Source organism: Nerophis ophidion, unplaced genomic scaffold, assembly GCF_033978795.1.
Source record: "Nerophis ophidion isolate RoL-2023_Sa unplaced genomic scaffold, RoL_Noph_v1.0 HiC_scaffold_33, whole genome shotgun sequence".
NCBI lineage: Eukaryota > Metazoa > Chordata > Actinopteri > Syngnathiformes > Syngnathidae > Nerophis > Nerophis ophidion.
Genome location: NW_026906955.1, coordinates 40,702 through 64,637, shown reverse-complemented (window position 1 = coordinate 64,637; position 23,936 = coordinate 40,702). Strand labels below are relative to the sequence as shown.

The 23,936-nt window shown below is 39.2% G+C and overlaps 1 protein-coding gene across 2 annotated transcripts in view; it reads left to right on the top strand.

Annotated features, from left to right (window-relative positions):
• Positions 1-6,688: 6,688 nt before the first annotated feature.
• Positions 6,689-23,936, top strand: part of LOC133546586 (oocyte zinc finger protein XlCOF22-like) — a 32,570-nt gene continuing 15,322 nt past the window's right edge. Inside the window, exons 1-3 of one of the 2 annotated variants that reach the window (XM_061892364.1) lie at positions 6,689-7,114; positions 15,252-15,470; positions 19,353-21,364. In XM_061892364.1, the coding sequence (XP_061748348.1) occupies positions 7,012-7,114; positions 15,252-15,470; positions 19,353-20,920 (1,890 nt within the window). In that variant the 5' untranslated portion in view covers positions 6,689-7,011 and the 3' untranslated portion in view covers positions 20,921-21,364. Of the gene's footprint in view, positions 7,115-15,251; positions 15,471-19,352; positions 21,365-23,936 lie in introns of those variants that run through there. The other variant, XM_061892365.1, reaches the window with a different exon arrangement.

Here is a 23,936-nt window from a genome sequence, read left to right as displayed (position 1 = left end):
ATGAATTCATGTAGATTGATTAATTTGGCTTTGTACCATATGTCGTGATTGATTTGGTCCTCTGTTGGTAGAATTGGTAGGAGGGATGTGTGTGCACTTGCGGTTTCCTTTATAAAATTGAGATATTTGGTGAAAGCAGATTGCACGTCCATTTTGTCCTCTCCATTTTCCATCATTTCCATGATATGTTTCTGCATGTTGCTTGCCTTGTTTAATTTAGATCTTCTCTCCTTCTCAAGTGTTTCAATTCTGTGCATTAGGGCTTTTGGTGTCATTTTCACTGTGCGTTTTTTTTTTTACATCAGATGTTTGATTTGTGTCATACTTGCCAACCTTGAGACCTCCGATTTCGGGAGGTGGGGGTTGGAGGCATGGTCGAGGGCGTGGTTAAGAGGGAAGGAGTATATTTACCGCTAGATTCATAGATTTACCAAGTCAAGTATTTCATATATATCAATCAATCAATCAATCAATCAATCAATCAATCAATCAATCAATCAATGTTTATTTATATAGCCCTAAATCACTAGTGTCTCAAAGGGCTGCACAAACCACAAAACAAAACACCACATATATAATATAAAAATAAATATATATATATATATATATATATATATATATATATATATATATATATGTGTGTATATATATATATATATAAAAATATATATATATATATATATATTCATATATATATACATATATATATATATATATATATATATATATATATATATATATATATATATAAATTAAATAAATACTTGAATTTCAGTGTTCATTTATTTACACATTTACACACACATAACACTCATCTACTCATTGTTGAGTTAAGGGTTAAATTGTCCATCCTTTTTCTAACTATATGCATGACAGAAGATGGCAGTATTGTCCTGTTTAAGAGTTTCACAACATTGCTGTTTGGCAGACGAACTGCTTTACGGTAGACGAAAACGGACTGCTGTTGTTGTGTGTTGTTTTACCGCGCTGGGAGGAGGTTAATGAAACTGCCTAACAATAAACCCACATAAGAAACCAAGAACTCGCCCTCGACCATTTTACAGTTATAACATAATTGGGCAGACACGCTCTTTATACACGTCACTCAGGTCCGCATGGAGCTGGAGGGGGCGTGGCCTCCAGTTCGCTGAATTTCGGGAGTCTCCCGGAAAATCCGGGAGTGTTGGTAAGTATGATCTGTGTCCACCTGTTTTTCCATCTCTGCAGGTGGTGACTGATTTTCAATCATTTCTGACAGTTCAGCCTGTGAGGGTTCAATAAATCAATGTTTATTTATATAGCCCCAAATCACAAATGTCTCAAAGGACTGCACAAATCATTACGACTACAACATCCTCAGAAGAACCCACAAAAGGGCAAGGAAAACTCACACCCAGTGGGCAGGGAGAATTCACATCCAGTGGGACGCCAGTGACAATGATGACTATGAGAAACCTTGGAGAGGACCTCAGATGTGGGCAACCCCCCCTCTCTAGGGGACCGGAAGCAATGGATGTCGAGCGGGTCTAACATGATACTGTGAAAGTTCAATCCATACTGGCTCCAACACAGCCGAGAGAGTTCAGTTCAAGCGGATCCAAGACAGCAGCGAGAGTCCCGTCCACAGGAAACCATCTCAAGCGGATCAGCAGCGTAGAGGTGTCCCCAACAGATACAGGCGAGCGGTCCATCCTGGGTCCCGACGAGCGGTCCATCCTGGGTCTCGACTCTGGACAGCCAGTACTTCATCCATGGTCATCGGACCGGACCCCCTCCACAAGGGAGGGGGGGACATAGGAGAAAGAAAAGAAGCGGCAAATCAACTGGTCTAAAAAGGAGGTCTATTTAAAGGCTAGAGTATACAGATGAGTTTTAAGGTGAGACTTAAATGCTTCTACTGAGGTAGCATCTCGAACTGTTACCGGGAGGGCATTCCAGAGTACTGGAGCCCGAACGGAAAACGCTCTATAGCCCGCAGACTTTTTTTGGGCTCTAGGAATCACTAATAAGCCGGAGTCTTTTGAAGGCAGATTTCTTGCCGGGACATACGGTACAATACAATCGGCAAGATAGGCTGGAGCTAGACCGTGTAGTATTTTATACGTAAGTAGTAAAACCTTAAAGTCACATCTTAAGTGCACAGGAAGCCAGTGCAGGTGAGCCAGTACAGGCGTAATGTGATCAAACTTTCTTGTTCTTGCCAAAAGTCTAGCAGCCGCATTTTGTACCAACTGTAATCTTTTAATGCTAGACATGGGGAGACCCGAAAATAATACGTTACAGTAATCGAGACGAGACGTAACAAACGCATGGATAATGATCTCGGCGTCTTTAGTGGACAAAATGGAGCGAATTTTAGCGATATTACGGAGATGAAAGAAGGCCGTTTTAGTAACGCTTTTAATGTGTGACTCAAAGGAGAGAGTTGGGTCGAAGATAATACCCAGATTTTTTACAGAGTCACCTTGTTTTATTATTTGGTTGTCAAATGTTAAAGTTGTATTATTAAATAGAGGTCGGTGTCTAGCAGGACCGATAATCAGCATTTCCGTTTTTTTGGCATTAAGTTGCAAAAAGTTAGCGGACATCCATTGTTTAATTTCATTAAGACACGCTTCCAACTGACTACAGTCCGGCGTGTTGGTCAGCTTTAGGGGCATGTAGAGTTGGGTGTCATCAGCATAACAGTGAAAGCTAATACCGTATTTGCGTATGACGTCACCCAGCGGCAGCATGTAGATGCTGAAGAGTACAGGGCCAAGGACCGAACCCTGGGGAACTCCACACGTTACCTTAACATAGTCCGAGGTCACACTGTTATGGGAGACGCACTGCATCCTATCAGTAAGATAAGAGTTAAACCATGACAGGGCTGAGTCTGACATACCAATTCGTGTTTTGATAAGCTCTAATAAAATATTATGATCGACGGTATCGAAAGCAGCGCTAAGATCGAGGAGCAGCAACATAGATGACGCTTCAGAGTCCATCGTTAGCAATAGATCATTAGTCAATTTTGCGAGGGCTGTCTCAGTCGAGTGATTTGCCCTGAAACCGGATTGAAAGGTTTCACATAGATTGTTAAACGCTAAGTGTTCATTTAGCTGCTCTGCAACAATTTTTTCGAGGATTTTCGAAATAAAGGGAAGGTGAGACACCGGTCGGTAGGTAACAATGAGGTCAGGATCGAGGTTAGGTCTTTTAAGGAGAGGATGAATAACCGCTTTTTTGAATGCTAGGGGAACAGTGCCCGAGGAAAGTGATAAGTTTATAATATTTAGCACTGATGGACCTAATAATACAAAAAGCTCCTTGATAAGTTTCCCAGGAAGTGGGTCAAGTAAACATGTTGTTTGTTTTATTCTATTTACACGTTGTAACAATCCTTCTAATGTTATTTCATCAAAACGAGAGAAACTATTTTGGATATTTGCAGTATCCGCCGTATATACAATCGTATCAGTGTTACTATAACCCCGTTGTAGCTGGGACGCATTGTCTTTAATCTCCTTTCTAATAAGTTCAATTTTCTTATTAAAGAACTTCATAAAGTCATCTGCCGAATGGGTGGAGCTACTGGAAGGAGTCCCTCGTTGGGTTAGCAATGCTACTGTACTAAACAAAAATTTTGGATCGTTTTTATTAATGCGGATGAGATTTGAGTAATAATTAGTTTTAGCTAAGGTAAGCATGCGTTTATAAGTTATTAAACTATCACTCCATGCTTGATGGTGCACCTCAAGTTTAGTCGTGCGCCATTTGCGTTCCAGCTTTCTACATAATAATTTCTGATCTCTAGTTTCTTCAGTAAACCATGGCGTACGCCTTTTTGGAGCCTTTTTTAACTTCAGCGGTGCTATACTATCAATGGTTTCGCGCAGGGCGTTGTTAAAGTTGTTAGTGAGGTTATCAATAGACCCCACATACTTTGGGAACGGTGCCATTACCGAGGGCAGTAGGTCCGCAAGAGTCGTCGTTGTGGCAGCATTAATGTTGCGGCTGCTATAGCAGTTATTATTATTATTAGTTTGACGAACATGCGTCTGAACTTCGAATTTTATAAGGTAATGATCGGACAATACTTTAGTATACGGGAGTATCGTAACTTTGGAAACGGTGATACCTCTGACAAGCACTAGGTCTATCGTATTACCGCTGCGATGCGTCGGTTCATTTATTATTTGTGTAAGACCACAGCTATCAATTATAGTCTGGAGCGCCACGCACGGTGGGTCCAATGGGGTATTCATATGGATATTAAAGTCCCCCATTATAATTATATTATCGGCGTGCGTCACTAGATCAGCAACAAACTCTGAGAATTCACTAATAAAGTCCGAATAGGGCCCTGGGGGGCGGTAGATAACGGCCAGGCACAGAGGCAGAGGTGTGGCAGACTTCATAGAAAGCACCTCAAACGATTTATATTTATTATTTAAGTTAGGACTAAAGTTAAAGTTTTCGTTGTATATTAGTCCATTTGACCTTTAATTGTATCACCCATTGAATGCGTTACTTTTGACTCCATTAACACATGATCATGCATTTCCAAAGCATTGTATTTTCCTTTCCCAGGATCCATGATTATGCACAACCCACAATTCAAAATCAGATCAAATATATGGAAACCTTGTTAATGTCACTCAAAACACCAAACATCAAAACCGCAATTATTCATTTGCATTTGTCCAAACCAAAACCTCACCCACGAATGGGCTTGCACAAGGAATCATAAAACACCACCTTGTATTTTAAATGTACCCATGAAAGGGTTGCAATCATTCACAACATCTCCTGGAAAATACCCACTATCGGGTTCAATAACATTGAATATTAACCACCAATGCATTGGATTTTTTGTTGCTGTCTTTGTGTGCACACACTGTTATATGGCCATATATTACATACCTTTACTTCATGCTGGCCTGTGACTTTGTTCTTGTCTTCAAAAGATTTTCTTCGAAAAGAGTTCCATATCTTTGAAAAGAGTACACAACTTCAAACAGCGCTGCTCAGCTGTCGCTCCAAAGTGATATCTGTTTGTCGAGACATTATGTATTTTGCATCTAAAGGTCGGAGGTTCTGATGATAGTGAAAGCTAAGAGATGAACAATGTCTCCCTCGTTCAGAATACGCAAATTCACACTTATTTAGTTAGTTCTCGAATAAAAATTTGAATTTTTGCCCCATTTGAGAAAAATCCCTCAGAGTATTTTACTATTTCTTTTTTTTTAGTTACTTAAGTGAAATGTTTTAAAAATAGAATGTGAGGTTACAGTGCACTTGACCTTAACATATATAATAATCATAGTTTGAGTTTGTGCCAAATTTGAGGAAAGTCTATCAAAGAATTCTTGAGATATGGCTTTAACAATGTGCTAAGTTAAGACAAAATAATAAAAACAAATATATAAAAAATACCCAAGACCTGCTGTCACATTGTTTTGTTCATGTAAACATTGTTTTATACCATATTGTGTACAGATTCTAAACTGTAATGCAGTTTTTGGTGTATTTCCATTTTTCATCATTATTCGATATTTTGATTGTTGTCAGCCATTTTGGGCCAAAGTGTTCTTTATTTTATTTTATTTCTTTACTTCCTCTTACAACAAAGTATCAGCTGAAAATTTTAATGTATAAAACATTATTGTTAAGCAAAATGTACCATGTGTATGTTCAATTGTACAGGTTGCTATTCACTTACTTTGAAGCATTTTTTTTTCATTTGTTTCGTATGTTTCATGGTTTAAATTCAAATTAAAGTATACCAATGCTAAAATACCTGTATCAAATGTTAGGTATATGCATTAATGTCAATTTGTTAGAGAGAGTCTGTTTCCAGAATGAATGTAAATATATTTACAAGAAAAAAAAAGCTGCATAAGATTTTCGTTTTTTTGTCATTCCTATTTTTATACATTTATGGCTCTTAAAAAAACTGCCAGGATATTTTGCGGAGAACGTTTAACCTAATGTCCACAATGGCATTGTGTAGGCAAAAAAAGAGTAGTGCCCGGACGTGGGAACGAAAATCACTTTCTAGCCACTTTTTCCTGGTTCACCTTATGGCCTATAACTAAGAGTTTCCCGCTTGTCTCCAACCTTTCCTCCATGCATTCCTGAGAGTGTGTGCCTCACCGACACTCTGCTGTTAACAGGCGGCCTTTCTTCTTAAATACATTATTACATTGTAAAATAACAGACACTTTACTTTTGCTTGTCCTTACGTTTTGGACGCATGGCTGCAATGGTTGTGATCTCTCGGATGCAGAATTTTAGAATACAATAGAAAGTACTTTATTGATCCCTGGGGAAATTCAGCACCACAGTTCGCTCACAATAGGCAATAATAATTTACACCAGTAAAACCAGCGAACCAGTAATTACAGTCTGCAAATTGTGTTGTTGTTGAATGATATTTATCAGATTTAAAGTCAAATACAGTTGATATACTTGTCTGTCTATCTGTGTTGGCCCTGCGATGAGGTGGCGACCTGTCCAGGGTGTACGCCGCCTTCCGCCTGAATGCAGCTGAGATAGGCTCCAGCACACCCCGCCATCCCTAAAGGGACACACAGTCGATAAAGGGATGGATGGATCATTGGTGGCCGTGATTTTTTGTGTAGACACCATGAAAACATACATTTAGAATGAATCGTTCATGACTTGCCCATCACGATGACTCGTTGGCCCCGCCCCTAAGTGACGCATGCGTGGAGGATATGTTCTTCGCAGCAAAGTCCTCCTTTACTCCACACACGCTTCTAAGCCTCGGCACATCTACTAACTACACTTTATTCATCCTCCGTGTCAGCATCAACTCCACTCGTCTCACTCAACTTTGGAGATTATTAGGCCCGCTTAGATTGCTCCTTGTTTGAGCGCGCTAGTTAGCTTAGCATGCTAGTTAGCTTAGCTTGTTAGCCGCTAACAAAGAGACGCGGATTTGATCAACACATCGCTTAGTTAAGATCAAGTGTGAGTGTAAAGTGTTGTGATTGTGTGAAAATGTGTGAAAGAACCATAGCAGAGTACGAGGAGGAACTTTGTCCAACTAAAGAGGAGAAGGAGCGACAACATCAAAAACCTCAAGTTGTGTTACACAGAACAGGTTTGTTTACTTCTTACTCTCACATCTTTACTAACTTTATATTTCATCATTAACATGACGTGTTTGATTAATAATTTATCAATAGGTGTACTCAGACACATGATTGTTATTGTGTTATTAATGTGATTATCAGACAGCAGTCATTTCCATTAGATAATGTTCAAATAGAGGTGATTTGGCACACTTCTAATTAAAAAAACAAAAATAATGTTGTTTTTCATCAGATATGTACTAGTATTGTATATGTGGATGGGGGCCCTGCTTTGGAAATAATGTGTACCCCTTTCAGAGATCACATTTAGTTCCACTTCATACATTCACATGTTGCACAATGAGATGAGATAGTATAACGTGAACAGTTCTGGAACTTTCTAACTCGGGGGAAAGAACGGGATCTCGTTGGAAGTGCGATGTATGAGCAGACGCCGTTTGGGTATAACAAAATGGTGTCTGCCAATTTAGTTTACAACTTCACTACATCAGTAGTTGTCAAACTTTTTTCACCAAGTACCAACTCAGAAAATACTTGGATTTCCAAATACCACCATCATGAACAGCAATAAAGTACAGTAGCATAGTAGGCCTTAATTATTCATTAAAAACAAGGAAGACACATTATTTAACAAGTATATTTAATATTTTAGTTACTGTAACATTACACACAGTTTGAACAGTAACACAGTATTTGCATGTTGGAAAATAAAACAATGTACATAAAAAATGAAATAATATTTGGCGTACCATTAGGTGATACCCACGTACCACTAGTGGTACACGTACCACAGTTTTAGAATCCCTGCTCGATCGGTTCAAGAATACATGATCAATGCACGCGTGTGCGGTGACAAGGTCACTTCCATTTTATTTGTTTTACGTCAGTTATGTTCCTGCATGTTGTCACTACTATAGTTTTCTTTTTTGCAATCTTTATTTGAATAACAATTTCACATAAAAGATGACATGCTGATCATTTTAAAAATTACAGAGCTCCTAAAGGGACATAGGTACAATGTTTTTGACATATGTATCTTGTGCGCACCAGAAACTATGATGCAGCTTCCTCAGTTGACCTCTGACCTGGTCCACAGAGATGACTAATGTTTGCGTAGAGGTGGTGGAGGAGGAGGAGGAGGAGGAGGGGGTTGCAACCATGGCTGGGGGGGAGAAGAACGGGGAGTGGATGCAATGAGGAGTGGGGGGTGGGGAGAACAGTACTGGTTAAACCGGTTGAAGAAGGTATTCATCTCATTGGCCCTCTCTATTGTCCCCCCTACTGCTCTGGTCTTTGTCTTGTGGCCTGTGATGGTTTTCACACCTTCCCAGACCTCCCTCATGTTGTTCTGCTCCAGCTTCTTCCTGTAGCTGTCCTTAGCCTTCTTTACATGTCCTTTCACCTCCCGCTGTGCTGCTCTCATTGCCTCCCTGTCTCCACTCCAGAAGGCAGCTTTCTTCTTGTTGAGCACAGCTTGAACCTCCTGTGTTACCCAGAGTTTGTCATTAGGGTAGCACTGAACAGTCTTAGCAGGGCAGGCCACGTCTGGCAGAAGTTGAGGTAATCCGTAGGACAGTGAGTCAGACCATCAATGTCCTCACCATGTGGAAACTGTGTTCCATTTGTCTGTCACAGAATGACATCACACTAAGATGTTCAGTGACAGTTTTCTTTAGCTATTTAGCATTTTTGTTCAGTATCAATCAATCAATCAATCAATGTTATTTATACAGCCCTAAATCACAAGTGTCTCAAAGGGCAAAAAAAAAGGCAGTAAACATCTTCCAAACAAAGTGTTTGCGAGTGAAATTTTCTGAAATGTGTAGGTATATTCTTGCTATCGTTTATATTTTCATAATGTATAATATTGTGTTTTAGAGAAATGCTTTTACATTCTTGTCAGGTTCAAACACCGATGACATCTATTAGACAAGACAAGAAGCAAAGAAATCAAACAGAGACAGGATTCAATTTAGCGCATGAGGAGAAACGTCTGGGCCACAACTTTGTACAGTTTTCCACCACGCTTTGACGAGGGAGTTCCACGCTTCCTCTTTTATTTGGGCCTTTTCTGATTACATAGCTGCAGCTGTTTTTAAAGGGAGGGGTGGGGGGGGGCCGTACACAGCTTTTGCACTCGGTCGTAAACAGTTTAAAGAAATGGTCTGCTTTGTAGATCTCAGGTTAGGAAAAGGTCTTCCTGTGGCTGTCAATAGATCAAAGAAACCGACACCTCCATGTTGCATCCCATCGCAGACAGTGGAGTTTTACAAGCCTTTTGTTTGATAAGATGAAAGACAGCTTTGGTCTTCTCGCAGGGGACCTGAACTCAATGGAACACAAAGTTTTTTCATAACTTCCATCCATCCATTTTCTACCGCTTATTCCCTTTTGGGGTCGCGGGGGGCGCTGAACTCATATACAATTATTCTGAAAATTTTGTTATTATTGTTAATATCAAATGGAATCAATTATTGGTCGCAGTAAAGTGGCAAATTGGGTACTTTTTAGCTCTAAAAAGGGTATTTCAACAAGTAAACAGTACAGTAGGTACTTGATTTTGATAGATGTAATGCTCATAATGCTCATAGGGACTGCGTGGCGTAGTGGGAGAGTGGCCGTGCGCAACCCGAGGGTCCCTGGTTCAATCCCCACCTACTACTATCTTCGTCACGTCCGTTGTGTCCTGAACAAGACACTTCACCCTTGCTCCTGATGGGTGCTGGTTGGCGTCTTGCATGGCAGCTCCCTCCATCAGTGTGTGAATGTGTGTGTGAATAGGTAAATGTGGAAATAGTGTCAAAGCGCTTTGAGTACCTTGAAGGTAGAAAAGCGCTATACAAGAACAGCCCATTTATTTTATCATAAGGGTATACTAGTAAACTATGCAGAGATGAGATTTGTCAGTATCAAAATATTACTTGAAATCAAATTTTGGCAGCAGCAGAGTGGTTGTTTCGGTATATTTTAGCTTTGTGAAGGGTATTTCTACAAGTATACAGTACAGTAGGTACTTCCATCCATCCATCTTCTTCCGCTTATCCGAGGTCGGGTCGCGGGGGCAGCAGCCTAAGCAGGGAAGCCCAGACTTCCTTCTCCCCAGCCACTTCGTCTAGCTCTTCCTGAGGGATCCCGAGGCGTTCCCAGGCCAGCCGGGAGACATAGTCTTCCCAACGTGTTCTGGGTCTTCCCCGTGGCCTCCTACCGGTTTTGGACGTGCCCTAAACACCTCCCTCGGGAGGCGTTCAGGTGGCATCCTGACCAGATGCCCGAACCACCTCATCTGGCTCCTCTCGATGTGGAGGAGCAGCGGCTTTACTTTGAGTTCCTCCCGGATGGCAGAGCTTCTCACCCTATCTCAGTAGGTACTTGATTTGTATGTATATATATATATATATATATATATATATATATATATATATATATATATATATATATATATATAATGCTCATAAGAGTATTCTAGTAAAATAAGCAGAGATGAGATGTGTCTATATCAAACTATTATTTAAAATACATTTTTGGCAGCAACAAAGTGGCCATTTGGGTAGATATTTGCTCTAAAAATAGTATTTCAACAAGTAAACAGTACAGTAGGTACTTGATATTGATATATGTAATGGTCATAAGGGCATTCTAGTAAAATGCGTGTGTGTAAATATGCGATGTGTAAATATCAAAATATTACATCAGATCACTTTTTGATTGAAGATTCAAAATTGTTTATTGTCATATGCACAGTTAAACACACAGTTTGCCGTACAATGAAAATCTTACTTTGCTAGTCCACAAGTCACACGGTACTTAGCTAAAAATAAAAATGTATATACAAGGCACAGTAAGTAACATAACATTATTGCACATTCTGATTGACAGTCAACAGTTAATATGGATGTGACCTTGGGTCACAGCAGCAGTTAAAGTGTCTTTAGTGATCAAAGGTGAAACGTGTCTACAGTGATGGTTCACAGTTCGGGGGTGGTCATTGTAGCTGTCTTTTGTTCAAAAAGACAAAAGTAAAGACGGGGGGTTGGGGGGGAGCTGGCATTCAAAAGTTAGCATTCACAAGCCTGATGGCCTGTGGGTAAAAACTGTTTGTCAGTCTCGTAGTCCTGGATTTCAGGCTCCTATATGGTCTGCCTGATGGTAGGAGGCTGAAGAGACTGTGTACTGTCCTTGATGATGTTGTGTGCTCTCCTGGTGGCCCTGGTAGACTACATGTCCTGTAGTGAGGGGAAGGCTGCTCCTGATATGTACTGAGCAGTTTTAATCACTCGCTGGAGTGCCTTCCTGTCCTTAGCAGTGCAGTTTCCATACCAGATCGTGATTGAGCTGGTAAGGACACTCTCAACCGTACTTATATAGAAGTCGCTGAGAATTTTTGGTGGCATGCCAAATTTTCTCAGCTTTCTTAGGAAGTACAGTCGCTGCTGGCCTTTCTTTATTATTTGTTGGGTGTTGTGATCCCAGGTGAGGTCCTCGCTGATGTGGGTCCCGAGGAATTTAAAGGTTTTCACCCTGTCCACCTTTGTCCCCCCTATGTACAGAGGTGTGTACTGTGCACTCCTTCTCCGTGGGTCAATAATCATCTCCTTGGTCTTGTCTGTGTTCAAGGAGAGATTATTATCCTGACACCAGGCCACCAGTTCCGCTACTTCCCTTCTGTACACTGCCTCAGATCCCCCGGTGATCAGTCCGACGACCGTAGTATCATCTGCTAACTTGATGATAGTGGTGTTGTTCTGGGAGGCCACACAGTGGTGTGTGAAGAGGGTGTACAATAGGGGGCTCAGCACGCAGCCTTGGGGGGTCCCAATGCTTAGAACCTTTGTTCCTGATGTCTGGTTGCTGATACTGACTGACTGGGGCCGGTTTGTGAGAAAGTTCAGGACCCAGTCACAGAGAGTTGGTGTCAGACCAACAGTGAGGAGTTTAGCAGTGAGTTTTTGTGGGATGACCGTGTTAAAAGCAGAGCTGTAGTCGATGAATAATAGCCTGGCATAGGTGTCCTTGCCCTCTACGTGGGTGAGGGTGGTGTGGATGACAGGGTTGACTGCAACCTCAGTGGACCGATTCTGCCGGTAGGCAAACTGTAGAGCAGGGGTCACCAACGCGGTGCCCACGGGCACCAGGTTGCCTGTTAGGACCAGATGAGTCGCCCGCTGGCCTTTTCGAAAAATAGCTCAAATAGCAGCACTTACCAGTGAGCTGCCTCTATTCTTTAAATTGTATTTATTTACTAGCAAGCTGGTCTCGCTTTGCTTGACCTTTTTAATTCTAAGAGAGACAAAACTCAAACAGAATTTGAAAATCCAAGAAAATATTTTAAAGACTTGGTATTCACTTGTTTAAATACATTCATTTATTTTTTTTACTTTGCTTCTTATAACTCTCAGAAAGACAATTTTTTGAGAAAATATACAACCTTAAAATTGATTTTAGGATTTTTAAACACATTCACCTTTTTACCTTTTCAATACCTTCCTCTTCCATCCATCCATCCATTTTCTACCGCTTATTCCCTTTCGGGGTCGCGGGGGGCGCTGGCGCCTATCTCAGCTACAATCGGGCGGAAGGCGGTTTCTTTCCTGTAAATTTAAATCAATGTTCAAGTATTTTTTTATTTTTATTGTAAGGAATAATAAATACATTTTAATATAATTCTTCATTTTAGCTTCTGTTTTTTCGACAAAGTATATTAGTGAAATATTTCTTCAAACTTATTATGATTAAAATTCAAAGAAATTATTCTGGCAAATCTACAAAATCTGTAGAATCAAATTTAAATCTTATTTCAAAGTATTTTGAATTACTTTTAAAATTTTTGTTATGGAAGATTTAGAAGAAATAATGATTTGTCTTTGTTAGAAATATCGCTTGGTCCAATTTGTTATATATTCTAACAAAGTGCAGATTGGATTTTAACCTATTCAAAACATGTCATCAAAATTCAAAAATTAATATTAATCAGGAAAAATTACTAATGATGTTCCATAAATTATTTTTTTTAATTTTTTCAAAAAGATTCAAATTAGCTAGTTTTTCTCTTCATTTTTTTCGGTTGAATTTTGAATTTTAAAGATAAACTATTTTTAAAAATGTTATTTTAATTTTTTTCGTGTTTTCTCCTCTTTTAAACTGTTCAATTAAGTTTTTTTTTCATCATTTATTCTCTACAAAAAAAAAATTCCGTAAAAAGAAAAAACATTTACGACAAAATGACAGACAGAAATTGTGTTGGCCCTGCGATGAGGTGGCGACTTGTCCAGGGTGCAGCCCGCCTGCCGCCCGATTGTAGCTGAGATAAGCGCCAGCGCCCCCCGCAACCCCAAAAGGGAATAAGCGGTAGAAAATGGATGGATGGAAATACCCATTTTTTATATATATAGATTTATTTATTTAAGGTAATTTGAGCAAATTGGCTATTTCTGGCAATTTATTTAAGTATGTATCAAACTGGAAGCCCTTCGCATTGATCAGTACCCAAGAAGTAGCTCTTGGTTTCAAAAAGGTTGGTGACCCCTGCTGTAGAGGGTCCAGTGTGTCTGGGATGGTCTTCTTGATGTGTGACATGACTATCCTCTCGAAGCACTTCATCACTATTGGGGTGAGTTGTCTAGTATGTTTACTATTTTATTTAGGAAAAACTTTCAATAAGAATCATATGTTTAATGTACCCTAAGATTTTTTGTTAAAATAAAGCCAATAATGTACTTTTTTGTGGTCCCATTTATTTAGAGAAGTATTGAAAAGTATCGAAATACATTTTGGTATAGGTCCCGGTACTATAATATTGGTATCGGGACAACACTAGTAAGAACAGAATTCATTGGTTGATTCTTTGACCACCTTAGTAGTCATTTTTTCACTGGAGAGATTAGTCTCTACGATGCAACCAAGATAGGTAATCTCATTTTTGTTTGTTATTATATTGTCACCCACTTTGAGTGTGAAGTTATCTACTTTTCTGAGGTTAGGAATTGACCCAAAGACCTGTGTACTTGCAAGTACCGAGGCAAGTCTTATTTCGGCAGTTTGTCATTGAAAGCCTTGCTAGTCTAGGTCTTGAGGATTCTAGCTTCTCTTGTTTTGTGGCCGTTAGCCTCGGTTCTGTTCTTCATGGGTACAGAAAATGATGGAATGATCACTTAAGCCGCACACAGTAGTTCCACTCGTGGTGATCTGAGACTGGTCAGAAGTAACAAGGAGGTCTATGAAGGTTTAAAAGGACTCACTCACCCTGGTAGTGTGCTTAATGAGCTAAGTGAGACAATGTTGGTGGCACACCTTAGTGAAGGTTTTAAAAATGGGTGCATCCTTTCAGGACATATCAGTGTTCCAGTCCCCAAGAAGTAAACCTGTATCAACATGTTTACATAAAACTCACACACTCACTAAATACATTTTATACTGTAAACAAATCTAATTAAAGTTATAATTTCACTTCCTAAATCTGACTTACAAGTATCAATAAGTGAACATAAACAATTATTTTCAATAACTAAAGTAGTCAAAACTTGAATTATTAAGGTGACTGACTTTCCTTCAGCGTGTCGTAGATGGTCTCCAATTCCTAAAGAGGAATTGTTGATGAAGATACTCCATAAAACAGCACATAGTAAAACGTGTTTTTGGTGAAAGTTCCTTTTGGCCCAGCCAACAAAATGACCACCCAAAAATATTTTGCATGATCACAAAAACATACCATGAATGTTATTGCAGTGATTTTGGAATTAGATTTTTTGAATTTCCAGGATATTTTAGTTATAGTAATAACTATGGCATTAAAATAATATGGTTAAGTTTACAGATAAAGTTTAGGTGTCATAGACCGTATACACAAAACAATATTTACCCACTTTACATCAGTGAAGTTAAGAGTGCTTCAATCAATGCTGCCTCGTACTTATAAAAACTTTTCAAATTGCCCCTCATTAAATTTCCAAGTCTGTTTTTGTACTCACTGTACCACTTTTGAATTAATTTTAGGAAAAAAGGAGGTATTTCCTGTGTTTTTATTGGTTGTTTTGCTACACACTTTTAACACAACACAGGAAAGAACACAAATAATGTCATTGTGTTAACAGTGTCAGTTCAAAACTATTTCTATTCTCTCTTTATCTTATTTACTTATTTACCCAACAGATGTCCAGCAGCCCCCTCACATAAAAAAGGAAGAGGAGGATCCACAGCCCCCCCACATGAAAGAGGAAGAGGAGGAAGTGTGGATGAGTCAGGAAGGAGAGTGTCCTGTAGGGCAGGAGGAGGCTGATGTCAGCAAGTTTCCACTGACTGTTGTCTCTGTGAAGACTGAAGAGCATGAAGACAAACCACCTGAGTCCTCACAGCTTCATCACAGTCCAAGTAAGCACAACATTTTATTCTCAGGGCATTCAATCCATCACAACTGGACTCTTCACTTTGTCTTACAAGACCTTTGTCCTCTCATCCAAGTAGGCTTCATCACTTCATGCTCATACATTTCAAGTCTTAAATCTAATCATTGGAATTTAGAGGTGAACTGCACTTTTTGGGGGATTTTTTCTATTTTTCACAATCATTATGAAAGACACAACGGTTGATATATTTACACAAAAAAAATCACATTCTAACTGGGCTGGGCGATATGGCCTTTTAATAATATCTCAATATTTTTAGTCCACATCACGATACAGCATATATATGTGGATATTTTGCCTTAGCCTTGAATGAACACTTGATGCATATAATCACAGCAGTATGATGATTCTGTGTGTCTACATTCAAACATTCTTCTTCATACTGCATTCATATATGCTACTTTTAAACTTTCATGCAGAGAGGGAAACCACAGCTAAGTCAAATTAGCAAAAGTGTATTTATTAAACAGTTATTAAGCAGTGGCACAAACATTCATGTCATTTCCAAACAGAAAGTGCAAGATTGTCAGAGACATTTCAAAACAAGCTATTAGTGCACTTTTGTGCATGATGTCACTAAGATGACATCAAAACAACACTAAATTACAGTGCTCTTTGTGTACAGAAGGCCACTACAATAGTTTAAAACAAATAAAGTGCACTTTTCTGCATGATGTCACTAAGATGACATCAAAACAACACTAAATTACAGTGCACTTTGTGTACAGAAGGCCACTACAATAGTTTAAAACAAATAAAGTGCACTTTTCTGCATGATGTCACTAAGATGACATCAAAACAACACTAAATTACAGTGCACTTTGTGTACAGAAGGCCACTACAATAGTTTCAAACAAATAAAGTGCACTTTTGTGCATGATGTCACACAAGCTATTTCAATAAGTGTCAAATAAAAATGTGCTGCATAATAGGAAATCAAATAGTGTATGTCCTTCGCTATGTGGTAGGTTCCTACGGACGTTATCTCCTTCTGTTGTTGACCAATTTTTTAATATGGGGTTGATGTGGAAATGGTTGCTTGGGCATTTTGTGGGTGTGGCACCAAACTGAGATGTTGACATGCAGAGTTTCAAGGACTCCTCATTCTTTAGCGGGTGACTTTTCAAATGATGCTACACATTAGCGGTGCTGCTACTTTTTGTAGCAACACTTTTGCCACATACTTTGCGGGCTGGGCGATAAAACAATAACAATATATATCGCGATAGACATGTGATCACTATCAATAGAAAATGGGGTCGATAGAACGTTCGATAATTTCATTGAGTTCTGTTAGAAAAAAAATAGGAAGTAAGGCCCAGCTGGAACCGCACGGCACTTTGGGAGGTGTAGGCAGAAGAAAGGCTTTGGCCTCTCGACCTATCACGGCTGAGCCTGAACCGCAAGGCATTCTGGGAAATGCTAACAGGAAATAAAAAAAAGCAACAACGTCTAGCTGACCACGAGGAGTGAAACGAAATGGGAATACGAGTACGGCAGCACGAGAGGAAATTGTAAATAAAAAGTGAAGCGATGGTTGAGTAGTTGCTTGAGTTATTTTTTTTTATATGCTGAAGTTGGTTTGATTATTCCATAAATGATTGAAGAGGGTAAAAGGTTTGTTTTGTCACAGATGTTCAGACGCAAGTTTATTCCGATGTTTACAATATTCTGTAAGACATGTTTGTTTCTGCTTGCTTAATTTGACTGTTATTTATTTGCATATATCGTTACCAATATGGCTTCAAAGCCTGAATTGTACACTACTAATTTCTTAACTACAATACTTTGCACATTTTGTTAGATTAAGCATTTATTTAATGTCAATATTTTGCACATCGACCAGTATTTTCATTTATAATGCTGACATCGTTTGAAAGGTTAAAGGTTAAATTTAAAATAAAAGTATTTAATTTCAGCCTTTTTTCTCCTGGTCTTTATTTAAAATAGTTGGGTTTTTTTATATCAATAATTATCAATATCGACTGATATGAAACAGTTATATCGTGATACATTTTTTAGTCGTATCGCCCAGCCTTACATACTTGACATATTACGGTTGTCTCGATATATGGAGTATATTACTTATATCGCCCAGCCCTAATTCTTACTCATAAATGTAAATAAAAGTCCACTTGCAATGGAGCCAATGGGAGGTCCTCTCTAAAATGAATGAGCTTTTTTTCAAATTTTTTCAACCGATTCAAACAATCCCACCTTCAACATATTCCACTAATTCTGGAAATTGAAATTACAACATTTGTAAACCCACCTTAACCGTTCCACCGTCAAATCAATCCTTTTAATCAGGACAGAAAACAAAGCTGTTTTTGAATTGGAAAAATTTCCAGTGTTCCCGAAATTAAAGAAATTCCATAAAAATGTTACGACTTCAACATTTCTAAACCGATTTGAAAAATTCCAACACCAACCATTTCAACTCATTCAGAACATTCACATTTTTTAGCATGTCCCAAAAAATTCCTGCTTTCCCCGAAATTCTCCAAAATTTCCATGAAATTCCCATTGAAAGGAATAAAATAAAAGTTCCAGAACTCCCACATTTTTCATCTGATTCAAACCGTTCCAACTTCAAAATATTCAGTGTGTTCAGGAATTGTGTGCTCCCTTTCAACACTTATTAAAAGAAATTCCTGGATTTTCTGGAATTCCCGGTTTTTAGGGACATTTTCCCCATTCAAAATGAATTATCCATGTTTCAAATTTCCACAATTCCCACATGTTTCAAACCATTCTACCTTCAACACATTCAATTCATCCTGGAAATTCAAACAACCAGTTTTCCACATTCAACAAATTTCCAAGAATTCCCGTTTTTTCCTAACCTTATTTCCAACCTTCTTTAGTGCGATGACTCCTTTCCCATTGTTCAACCCATTTCAACCGTTCCACGGTCAAAACATTCCTCTGAGTCAGGACAAAAAAGCATGTTGGTTTAAGAACTTTAAAAAATCCCGGTTTTCCCGAAGTTCAAAGTCTTCAACATTCAAACTATTCTTACATTCATACTACATTCTGTCAACCTTTCAGTTCAACTTCAGCATTGGAGAATTCACACAGAATTCTTTCAGGAATTGCTTCATCTAGTTAATATTATTATAATAATTAAATGTAGCTTACCACATTGAATGTGTGGACTGCATGAATGATGTCTTCTCAGTTCTCACTCTAACGCAATTTGAGTGTCTAGAAACACACTAAATTAATTCAATATTACTATTATTAATAAGGTAGACAAGTTATCTTTTGAAGGAGTAGTCAGCAATCTGATTACTTCTTCCCAGTTTAACTGTGGCGACATTATCTAAATGAAAGCAAAACAGATGTCATCTTTTTTGGCCAACATGCGTGACCCCGAATGGGACAAGCAGTAGACAATGGATGGATGGATGTTGACTATGCTCATGCTATTTTTAGAGCAGACGTGTCTCTAAAGATGAATGTGAAAATGGCAGTAATTATTGTCCACCAGCAGGGGGAGCTCATCACTAGTACTACTGCGTGGAGGCTGGCATGTGGTACATTATTTCCTGTGTGTGTATGACTTATTCAGAGGGAGAACAGCACACTTTCATGTATGGCGTCTACCATTAAGGATTGCAGGAAGGACTTTTAGGATGTTTTTATATGAATAAGGTGGATTGGACGTTGGCCTGGGAAGGCATTCCCCTGAAGGTCTTCTTCATGTGTCAGCTGGAAGTACCCTGACTGCTGTGAGGGGAAAATGATGAGATTGTTAGATCATATGTTGGTGCAGGACAATGTCTCATGTGACTGAGCAAAGCTGGACTTTTCTGAAGAATGTTTGTTTTGTCCTGTCCCGCAGACCTCAATGAAGAACATCTACCTCATGAGCAGGAGGTGGAACCACAGTACCCCCACATACACAAGGAAGAAGAGGTACCACATTCCCAACACATCAAAGAGGGAGGAGAGGAGCCACATCCTACCCACATTAAAGAGGAACATGAGGCGCCACAGACCCATAATGTTAAACTGACCCTTCACATTAAAGGGCAAGCGGAGGACCCACTGATCTTACACATCAAAAAGGAAGAGGATGATCCACTGACCCCTCCCTTTAAGGAGCAAGAGAACCCACTGAACCCTTACTTTAAAGAGGAAGAAGAGGACCAAGAGCCGCCGCACATTAAAGAGGAAGAGGAGGAAGAGGGCATCAGTCAGCCTAAATGGTTGGAGGAGTTCCCAGTGACTGGTGTCCCTGTGAAGAGTGAAGATGATGAGGTGAAAGGTGAAAGTGAGGAGAGGGGAGGGGGGGAGCCTCCAAGCAGCAGCTCAACACAACACATGACAACAGAAGCTGATGGAGACCACTGTGGAGGATCACAAGCAGACAAGCTCTTAGCTCCACTATCAGATAGTGAGGACACAACGTCACACTCTCCTGACACTGATGATGAAGACTCTAAAGATGATAAGACATGTCACACTGACAACACTCACTTCAAATGTTCTCACTGTCACAAAACCTTTCAATACCATTGTCGTCTGAAAAGACACATGAGAACACACACTGGAGAAAAACCTTTTTCTTGTTCACTCTGTAGTAAAGGTTTTACACAAAGTCACAATTTGAAAGTCCACATGAGAACACACACTGGAGAAAAAACATTTTCTTGTTCAATCTGTGGTAAAAGTTTTGCACAAAGTCAGGATTTGAAAAAACACTGGAGAACACACACTGGAGAAAAACCTTTTTCCTGTTCAATCTGTGGTAAAGGTTTTGCACAAAGTCAGGATTTGAAAGTACACATGAGAACACACACTGGTGAAAAAGCTTTTTCCTGTTCAACCTGTGGTAAAGGTTTTACACAAAGTCAGAATTTGAAAGCACACAAGAGAACACACACTTGTGATAAATCACATTCCTGTTCAATCTGCAACAGAAGCTTTGGTGACCAACCAACCCTTGTAGCACACATGAGAACACACAGTGGTAAAAAAACTTTTTCTTGTTCAATATGTGGTAAAGGTTTTGCACAAAGTCAGGATTTGAAAGTACACATGAGAACACACACTGGTGAAAAACCTTTTTCTTGTTCAACCTGTGGTAAAAGTTTTACACAAAGTCAAAGTTTGAAAAGACACATGAGAACACACACTGGTGAAAAAGCTTTTTCCTGTTCAACCTGTGGTAAATGTTTTACACAAAGTCAAGATGTGAAAGTACACATGAGAACACACACTGGTGAAAAATCACATTCCTGTTCAATCTGCAACAGAAGCTTTGGTGAACGATCAAGCCTTGTAGCACACATGAGAATACACCCAGGAGAGAAAGTGTTGAGTTGCAGTGTGTGTGGTGAAAAATTGTCTTCTAAGTACCAGTGTAAGAAACACAAGTGTGCTGGTGAGAACAGCAGCAGCAAATGAAACTGCAGGATTTGAAATAAACTGTCCAGACTTTCATTTTGACTTTCTAACAACATCAGCACATATAACATGTTATTGTTTGTGTAACAATCTTTTTTAATATGCTTCTACATTTATAGATGAGATAGTTTGGAATATGGAAATATTACATATTTGTATTTGTAATTGTTAATAACCCCATAGATTATCACCTTTATATGATATACATATGTACTGGTTCACATCTGAAACATCTTCTGGACCACTTCAGGAAGCATATTATTATTTACTTTTTACATAATTTGAACAGTTGTCTTTTATACAATTTTGAAATGTTAAGTTTTATTAATCATTTGTTGGGTCTCTATAATCCATTGTATTAATTATCTTTATTACTGTCTTTTGTAATATTATGATTGTGTTGTGATTGTTTTATATGTATGTCCCCAGACCTTTATGCAATATAAAAAAATAGATGAAATGGCTGAATTGTTTGTGGAAGGATGGTTTTGTTTTTACTAACATACATTTGTGGATAAAACACAAATTTCAACTATTGTGTTTTAAAACATTTTAATGTTTTTTTTTGTTGTTATTTTTTTAACATCCTCCAAAACAATATCAATATCATTCAAAGTTTGGAATGTCAGGCAAAAGCCAATTCTGTACATCATCCTACAGAGATTTACTTGGCATAAATTCATAGAGCTTTTCCGTTGGCGAGGGCAGAAATTGGCGTTTTATCCGATTTTGAGTCACAAATATATCAGATTGTAATCAGGGTGCCAATGCTGGATACTTTTATGGACACTTTATGGACGATTTTAAAGTGATCAAGGCGTATTTGTTTGTCTAAAAGACATATCACCGACCGTCAGCGAGCTTGGTGTGTCTTTAGCCAGGTGGCTAGCTAGCCAGTCCCTTCCGCTAACCTCCAGCTCGCCTTGAACTTTAAAGTTTGCTATTTTCGCCACAATTTTATCCACTTAGTTAATCGCTTTTGATGTTTGTGAGTTAACAACTGTTGTTTTGTCGAAGCTTGGTATTTTAACAATTTGCACATTTGAAATGCTGTGTCTATAGGCCTCCTAGTGCTGATGCTTTTGTATCTGAAGGAGTTATGTGAGATGTTTGACAGGGAATAGAGAAATCTATTTACTGGGTGATATGAATGTTGACTAGCTGGGACAGGGGCGTACAAACACAAATAATTGACTATCCATTTTAAATGCTTGCAATTGTCATGATCTGTGGTCTAGATCATGTGTTGTTTAGTTATGTTCTGTAAGTTTTGGACTCCATTAGTTCCTGTATTTGTGCACCCTTGTTTGTTTTAGTTAACAATGGCTACCTATTAGGTTCACCTGCCTCGTGTGTCCGGTACGCACCTGCTCTAATCAAGAAACTTTTATTTAAGCCTGTCTCTGCCAGTTTGTCGGCCTGGTTTCATTGTTTGCGTCACACCTTTTCCAAGTAAGTTTTTGTTCCATGCCATAGCCTATGCTAAGTCTAAGATGTACGTTTGTTAGGCACGCTTGCCTTTTTGTTGTTTGCTGTATGCTGCGGACTGTCCGTATTTTGGTAGTTGGGAGATTTATATTAAATAAATCTAATCCAACCTTCACGCCTTCGTCCGGAGCCGTCAGTCCTGCATTCCTGGGAGAACAGTCCTCGCATAAAGATGCGACCACGCCATGACAGCAATCTGTCCCATATTGTTGCCCCTCCCACGAGAATAGGTGTAGATAGTGATGGTATTATTTTAGCTACATGCATTGATCATATTTATACAAATGTCCGTGACCAATGCTGCAAAGCAGTCTTGGTTCCTGGAAGTTTTACTGACCACAATACAATAGCAGTCACTAGAAAGACAAGGGTTCTTAAACCTAAAGCAAAAAATATTTTTACAAGGTCTTATAAGAGATTTGATGAGTGTATTATTGATTAAATATGCTGTTTAAATTGGAAGGAGGTGTGCAGTGAGGGAGACCCTGAGGCTGCACTGGATTTATTTATGTTAATTTACATGAGTGTTGTGGACAAGCATGCCCATTTGAAAAAGTTTTCAGTCAAGACTAAGTCTGCCCCATGGATTGATAATGGACTTGGGAGTTTAATGACAGAAAGAGACATGGCTAAGAAAGCTTCAGTCAACTCATTTTAATAGCTTTGCTTCTTCCTACTCCTTTTCGGACATGATGTAATGTTAAATGATATGAAATTGTCTGATGTATTATGTTGTATGTTCCATCCATCCATTTTTCTGCTGCTTATTCCCTTTGGGGGGGCGCTGGTGCCTATCTCAGCTACAATCGGGCAGAAGGCGGTGTACACCCTGGACAAGTCGCCTTCCCATGGCAGGGCCAACACAGACAGACAACTTCACACACTAGGGACCATTTAGTGTTGCCAATCAACCTATCCCCAGGTGCATGTCTTTGGAAGTGGGAGGGGCCTATCCCCAGGTGCATGTCATAGGAGGTGGGAGGGGCCTATCCCCAGGTGCATGTCTTTGGAGGTGGGAGGAAGCCGGAGTACCCGGAGGCAACCCACACAGTCACGGGGAGAACATGCAAACTCCACACAGAAATATCCCGAGCCCGGGATTGAACCCCCGACTACTCAGGACCTTCGTATTGTGAGGCAGACGCACTAACCCCTCTTCCACCGTGAAGCCCGTAAGTACGTTCATATTCGAAATAAACTAAAGAAAGAAAGTATTGATTGATTGACTGAGCTTATAATGCAATTTTACCAAGTGATAAAGTAACAGCACAAAGCACACATCAGTCATATTAAATGATGCATCAAGGACAATACTGTAATGACATCAAATAGATATTTTTAATTTCACCAGAGTACCTGGTTGGTTTCACATCTTGTTCAACCACTTACCAGAGGGAACAACATACCTCTTTTTTCAAAAATCATCATCAAAAAAGTACAGCTTGATGAAAGGGTATGGTGCCATGACCCGGAGTCAAACCAGGGTTGCTGCAGCCACAACACAGAGTACTAACCACTATACCATCAC